General features: G+C 45.2%; 1 protein-coding gene across 1 annotated transcript in view; it reads right to left on the bottom strand.

Annotated features, from left to right (window-relative positions):
• The window catches only part of LOC135516138 (tudor domain-containing protein 7B-like), a 28,367-nt gene extending 21,058 nt beyond the window's left edge, over positions 1–7,309 (bottom strand). The window contains 3 exon segments of the mRNA XM_064940207.1: positions 4,974–5,118; positions 5,432–5,644; positions 7,140–7,309. Coding sequence (XP_064796279.1) covers positions 4,974–5,118; positions 5,432–5,644 — 358 coding nt within the window. The 5' untranslated portion in view covers positions 7,140–7,309.
• Positions 7,310–7,521: the final 212 nt, after the last annotated feature.

The raw sequence follows: 7,521 nt of genomic DNA on the forward strand, positions 1-7,521 counted from the left end.
ACAAAACAGAGATGCTTGTTCTAGGTCCCAAGAAACAAAGAGATCTTCTGTTGAATCTGACAATTAATCTTGATGGTTGTACAGTCGTCTCAAATAAAACTGTGAAGGACCATTGCGTTACTCTGGACCCTGATCTCTCTTTTGACGAACATATCAAGACTGTTTCAAGGACAGCATTTTTCCATCTATGTAACATTGCAAAAATCAGAAACTTTCTGTCCAAAAATGATGCAGAAAAATTCATCCATGCTTTTGTTACTTCTAGGTTAGACTACTGCAATGCTCTACTTTCCGGCTACCCGGATAAAGCACTAAATAAACTTAAGTTAGTACTAAATATGGCTGCTAGAATCCTGACTAGAACCAACAAATTTGATCATATTACTCCAGTGCTAGCCTCCCTACACTGGCTTTCTGTTAAGGCAAGGGCTGATTTTAAGGTTTTACTGCTAACCTACAAAGCATTACATGGGCTTGCTCCTACCCATCTTTCTGATTTGGTCCTTCCGTACATACCTACACGTACGCTACAGTCACAAGACGCAGGCCTCCTAATTGTCTCTAGAATTTCTAAGCAAACAGCTGGAGGCAGGGCTTTCTCCTATAGAGCTCCATTTTTATGGAATGGTCTGCCTACCCATGTGAGAGACGTAGACTCAGTCTCAACCTTTAAGTCTTTATTGAAGACTCATCTCTTCAGTGGGTCATATGATTGAGTGTAATCTGGCCCAGGAGTGTGAACGTGAACGGAAAGGCTCTGGAGCAACGAACCGCCCTTGCTGTCTCTGGCCGGTTCCCCTCTCTCCACTGGGATTCTCTGCCTCTAACCCTATTACAGGGGCTCACTGGCTTACTGGTGCTCTTTCATGCCGTCCCTAGGAGGGGTGCGTCACTTGAGTGGGTTGAGTCACTGACGTGATCTTCCTGTCTGGGTTGGCGCCCCCCCCTTGGGTTGTGCCGTGGCGGAGATCTTTGTGGGGTATACTCGGCCTTGTCTCAGGATGGTAAGTTGGTGGTTGAAGATATCCCTCTAGTGGTGTGGGGGCTGTGCTTTGGCAAAGTGGGTGGGGTTATATCCTTCCTGTTTGGCCCTGTCCGGGGGTATCATTGGATGGGGCCACAGTGTCTCCTGACCCCTCCCGTCTCATCCTCCAGTATTTATGCTGCAGTAGTTTATGTCTCGGGGGCTAGGGTCAGTTTGTTATATCTGGAGTACTTCTCCCGTCTTATCCGGTGTCCTGTGTGAATTTAAGTATGCTCTCTCTAATTCTCTCTTTCTCTCTCTCGGAGGACCTGAGCCCTAGGACCATGCCTCAGGACTACCTGGCATGATGACTCCTTGCTGTCCCCAGTCCACCTGGCCGTGCTGCTGCTCCAGTTTCAACTGTTCTGCCTGCGGCTATGGAATCCTGACCTGTTTACCGGACGTGCTACTTTTCCCAGACCTGCTGTTTTCAACTCTCTAGAGACAGCAGGAGTGGTAGAGATACTCTTAATGATCGGCTATGAAAAGCCAACTGACATTTAATCCTGAGGTTCTGACTTGCTGCACCCTCGGCAACTACTGTGATTATTATTTGACCATGCTGGTCATTTATGAACATTTGAACATCTTGGCCATGTTCTGTTATAATCTCCACCCGGCACAGCCAGAAGAGGACTGGCCACCCCTCATAGTCTGGTTCCTCTCTAGGTTTCTTCCAAGGTTTTGGCCTTTCTATGGAGTTTTTCCTAGCCACTGTGCTTCTACACCTGCATTGCTTGCAGTTTGGGGTTTTAGGCTGGGTTTCTGTACAGCACTTTGAGATATCAGCTGATGTACGAAGGTGTAACGGCTGTTGGTGGAAGAAGGTGAGGACCAAGGTGCAGCGTGGTACGTGTTCATCTTTTTTATTTGAACTGAACACTGAATAACAAAACAAAGAGAATGACAGAAACCGAAACAGTTCAGTCTGGTGCAGACACAAAAACAGAACACAAAACTACCCACAAGACACAGGTGGGAAAAGGCTACCTAAGTATGGTTCTCAATCAGAGACAACTTCTGCCTCTGATTGAGAACCACACCGGCCAAACACACAGAAATAGAAAACAGAACACAAAAACACAGAATGCCCACCCCAACTCACGCCCTGACCAAACCAGAATAGAGACATAAAAAGGATATCTAAGGTCAGGGCGTGACAGTACCCCCCCACACCCCCAAAGGTGCAGACTAAACCTATAGGGGAGGGTCTGGGTGGGCATCTATCCGCGGTGGCGGCTCTGGTGCGGGATGTGAAGCGGGGTCCACCTTAGGCTTGGCCCACTTAGGTGGCGCCTCTGGAGCAGGGACCCTCGCTGGCAGCACCGGACAGGGGGGGCGACTCTGGCAGCGCCGGACAGGGGGGCGACTCTGGCAGCGCCGGACAGGGGGGCGACTCTGGCAGCGCCGGACAGGGGGGCGACACACAGGAGACCTGGTTCTGGGAACAGGCACAGGACTCACCAGGCTGGGGAGACCTACTGGAGGCCAGGTCCGTGGAGGAAGCACAGGATAGACCGGGCTGTAGGGGAGCACTAGAGATCTGGTGCGTAGCCTTGGCACCACTCTTCCAGGCTGAATGCCCAGTCTAGCTTGGCACATGCTGAGAGCTGGAACAGGCCTCACTGGGTTCTCCTGGCAAACTGGGGAAACCGTGCTTAGAGCCGGCGCAGGATATCCTGGCCAGAGGAGACACACTGGAGGTCTGAAGAGCAGGGCTGGCACCATCCATCCTGGCTTGATCCTCACCCTAGCCCGGTAGATGCGGGGAGCTGGAATGTAGCGCACCGGGCTTAGAACGCGTACTGGAGATCTGTAGCGCCAAGCTGGCACAAGACGTGCAGGGCTGGGGAGGCGCACAGGAGGCCTGGTGCGTGAGGCTTGCACAGTCTTCACCAGACGGCTAGCACGCACCTCAGGACGAGTATGGAGAGCTGACTCAGGTGAAATCAAATCCAGGACATGCTCCGGTCGGGCAGATGTCGTGCCTCATGCACCAACACAGCAACTCCCTCATTACTCTCTCCTCCAATCTCCCCATCAACTTCTTCACTGTCTCTGCCTTGCTTCCGTCGCTCACCTCCAATTTCACCCTGACCGGCTCTGGTTCCACCCTTGACTCCTTACGGTGAGCACGGGGAGTTGACTGAGGTCTGACTCCTGACTCTGCCTCACTCCCCGTGTGCCCCCCAATTATTATTATTATTATTTTATTTTTTTTGGGGGGGGGGGCTGCTTCTCGGGCTTCCTTGCCAGCCATGTTCCCTCGTATCGCTGGTTCCCTTTTCCTGCTGCCTCCGCTCTCCTGGCTGCATCCACCTGTTCCCATGGGAGGCGATCTCTTCCAGCCAGGATCTCCTCCAATGTGTAGGATCCCATGCCGTTCAAGATGTCCTCCCATGTCCATTCCTCCTTTTCACCACACTGCTTGGTCCATTGGTGGTGGGTAGTTCTGTAACAGCTGTTGGTGGAAGAAGGTGAGGACCAAGGTGCAGCGTGGTACGTGTTCATATTTTTTATTTGAACTGAACACTGAATAACAAAACAACAAAAACAATGACCAAAACCCGAAACAGTTCTGTCTGGTGCAGACACAAAAACAGAAAACAACTACCCACAAGACACAGGTGGGAAAAGGCTTCCTCAGTATGGTTCTCAATCAGAGACAACGATAGACAGCTGCCTCTGATTGAGAACCACACCCGGCCAAAAACACAGAAATAGAAAACAGAACACAAAAACATAGAATGCCTGCCCCAACTCACGCCTTGACCAAACCAAAATAGAGACATAAAAAGGATCTCTAGGGTTAGGGCGTGACAGAAGGGCTATATAAATAAATTTGATTTGAATTTGATTTGATATATCCATTTTCTGAAATGTTTGTAAATGAGCTTTTATTGTATAAAGGAATTTTGAAAGAGACTGGTGTGTTTTTTCACTGTCAAATCATGGAATGGGGTTGTTCAATGACAGACATTTTTTTGTTTAAAATCTGTCACTTAATGGTTTCAGAGCGACAAAAAATCATGTAAATTTTGCAAAATGCTATATATCCGCCTCACTCTCACAGAAACAAGTAGTACTGCTAGGTTTTACAGTCAAATATAACAAATGACTACATTTTTAATAAAGAACTTCACAAATTATACATTAAAATAAAAACTAAAATGAGATCTGTATGTAAAACATCTTCATTTGACATTTTTTTGTCATTTAGCAGATGCTCTAATCCAGAGAGATTTACAGTTAGTGCATTCATCTTAAGATAGCTAGGTGAGACAACCACATATCACAGTCAAACATACAGGATATGGACATTCCATTCCAGCTCAACAATGGATATATAGCATTTAGCAACAACAAAAAAAACATTTTCATACACATCTAAAATCTATGAATTAAAAATCTGAGTATAGTATTTTACACATACATGAATGTACCCATAAGTAATAATTTCTGATAAAAAAAAAAACACAAATGTGAAAAATTGGTGGATATAGCGTTTTGGAAATAAACTCTTAGTGTGTATGTGTCGGTACAGCGTCTGGTCTTGTACGAGGCTTTTATTCTTAGTACCTTTGGACCGGCTCGAAATATCTATAAATTATCTTTCAACCTGTCAACTTAGAATTGTACATCAAGTACGTACATTGTCCTACATCATTGTCCCATCGCAAACTCATGTAGGGCATTGAGTTCAGGCGTATTCTAAAAACAAGCTCAAGTGTAATTTGATAAGTTAACTGAATGTTCCCCAGTTTTGATCCAAAAGGTGGCATTCCATGGAATCAGTATGAGGTGAAATCTTAGATTCAAAACACTTGAATTTCCCCTCTCAGCTTAATACAATAAAAGGCCTTCAGTGACAGTCACATAAGCCTCCTCTACTCAGATAAGACCCAATTTGCCATTCTATAGGTCCCCCCCATACACACACACGCCCTACCGTTGAGGACGAGAGGGGCGGCAGGCTTCACTCTCATCTGACAGTTGACCATTTGGGGTCGTCCAGTCTTCTTCGAGGTACGCTGGCGAGCCACCAGCTTGGCGACATGGGCAGTCTCACCAGAGACTGAGGCGAAATACACCATCTGGAGAGGGAAGAGAGAACACCCCCCCCCCCCCCCACACACACACACACACACACAAACAACAGTTAGCTAATAGCTACATTATCAGTCTGCATTGACTTTTGAACTGGTAATTAGGAGATAATTAGAACGCTTGAACTGTTCATTTTATCCAGTGGCTGGCTGGCTGGAAAATTATGTTTTCAAAAGTCAATGATTCTGAACGATTAGCATCCAGCTGGTGTGAGCTAAAGAGTGTATGTACCCGGTGGTACCCCGCTCTTAGTGTCTCAGTTTGTGTGTGTGTGTGTATATATACACACTCTCTCCTCACCTCCCCAGAACGGTTGCGCTCCATGCGGACCACGCTGGGCATGCTGTGCAGCAGAGCGTCCAGGTTGCCATGACCCAGCTGCTTATGAGGGATCTGTTCACCAGTCAGATCCTTGTATTCAGACTGGAGGCGGGACAAAGACACCCCGGGTCCGCTCTTATTGGCCGTCAGCACCTCCCGTAACATCTTCTTCACCAGCTCTACGTCTGCCATCTAGATAGAACACAAAACAAGGACATTTTATAGATGACCATTTCTATTTTATTTTACCTGGTCGTAAGTCAAAATACCTATTTTTCAAAGGAGGGATAGAGGCCAAGAGGGAAGAGGCCTGGTAAACTGGTTGGTAGCACTTTACATTATAACAAAGTGGAAATAACATGGTAATAGTTGCTATGGTAACAAAGCTATAGTTGTAGGCCTATATTTCTGAACCTGTCTTTGGGACAATACAGATTTGTTGTATTAAAAAGGATTGGTCCATTGGGTCAGCGGTGCCTTGTCAAACAGGTTTCTCATCACTGATCTGAGAAAAGCGCAGGATCTAGAGTTTCTCTGGTGTTTTTGTTGAAACAGACTGGCACCGGGCCCTCCAGTTTGTAAAAGTTTAACCTCAGTATAAACATCAACTAAATTCAATATCTGACACTGACAAATTTTAAACAAAAATATATAATAATAGATGTTTATGATACAATTAGTATCTGTCTAAATACAACTTTTGTAGCCTATAACCAAATCATGTTAAAAACTAAAATCATAGCCCCACATTGTAAACTAATATCAGGTAAGCATAGCAAGCAGTCTATATATTAAAAGCAACTTATAATAATAATAATAATAATAAGGTATTTGCTTAACTAGTTACTGCAGTCAACATGTTGACTTTCTCTCATGATGGTCAAATTAAGTTTCACTATTACATTTCACTGTAATCGAGGGCATTCAGTTTCGTGTATAACTTCAGCACACTGCACAACGCCCCAATCTGGAATTTGCAGTGCATGCAGTTTGATTTATCTTCAAACAGATACTTGTAGAGTTGTTTTATCGCAAGAGGATTTGGTGTTTATTTTCAATTATTTGATTTGATATAAGACACAGACAGTTCTCGAATTTGGCACAGAAAGGCACGCCCTCAATTTTGTCCAGCAACTTTCTTTTACGCTCTCTCTCGACTTTTTGTAAATACCTATAACTTAAGAAGTGGGTCTAAATACAAAATAAATTGTGGATGAAAAACAAAATATGTCAACGTGAAATTGTTTATAATAGGTCAGTGAACGAGTCTCGTGCCACTCTCTTCGCAGGATTTCCTCTCCACAGAGAATAGAGAACAAGTGGTGACGTAATATGTCACATCCATACCCTCCATGCCAACCGAGAATTGGATAAAGTTGGCGCTGTATGCGCGGACATTAAAAACCGAAAAAGCAAAGGATTTATTGGGATAAATTAGGCTGTCAAATATAATCTAAATTCTAAATGTGCATTTGCAACTGCCACCAACAGCAACAAGTCCCAAGTGTCATGTCAAGCGACGTTGCGCTCTATCGAGTTCCGTACTCATGTCACTACTTGGGGGCACTCAAAGAGCGCTTATCCAAAGCGTTCACCGCTAACAAATAGGCTAATATCAAACTGAAATCGTGCATCTATCCAATGTTTGTGAAATAATTCAATAATCACACATTCAATAAACTCTTACCTTGCTGGGAAGGAATACGGGGGATGGTGACCCAGTTAATTTATTCACGACCTGCTCGTCACACTCCCTGAAAGTTTAGCCCTGACTGTTCCGAGCTATCCCCTCTCACTCAACGCTGCGCTCGAACCAAGCCAAGCGTCTCCCAGTCCTCGGGTTTGTGGTTGGTGTAGCCACGTGTGTGTCGTGAACAACATTAGCGTGAGCAAGAAGTGTGGGATCGGCAGTTTGCATTCAAAATAAAAGTTCCCCATGCAAACGGATTTAAAAAAATGGCAAACATGCCACAATTGGACCAAATCATGCTAAACAAGGGTTTAATGTTGTTATTTAAATTAAACAGAAGTGAATTATGCCTCATCCGTGATGTGATTGGCTAACTTCA

Source organism: Oncorhynchus masou, chromosome 27, assembly GCF_036934945.1.
Source record: "Oncorhynchus masou masou isolate Uvic2021 chromosome 27, UVic_Omas_1.1, whole genome shotgun sequence".
Taxonomy (NCBI): domain Eukaryota; kingdom Metazoa; phylum Chordata; class Actinopteri; order Salmoniformes; family Salmonidae; genus Oncorhynchus; species Oncorhynchus masou.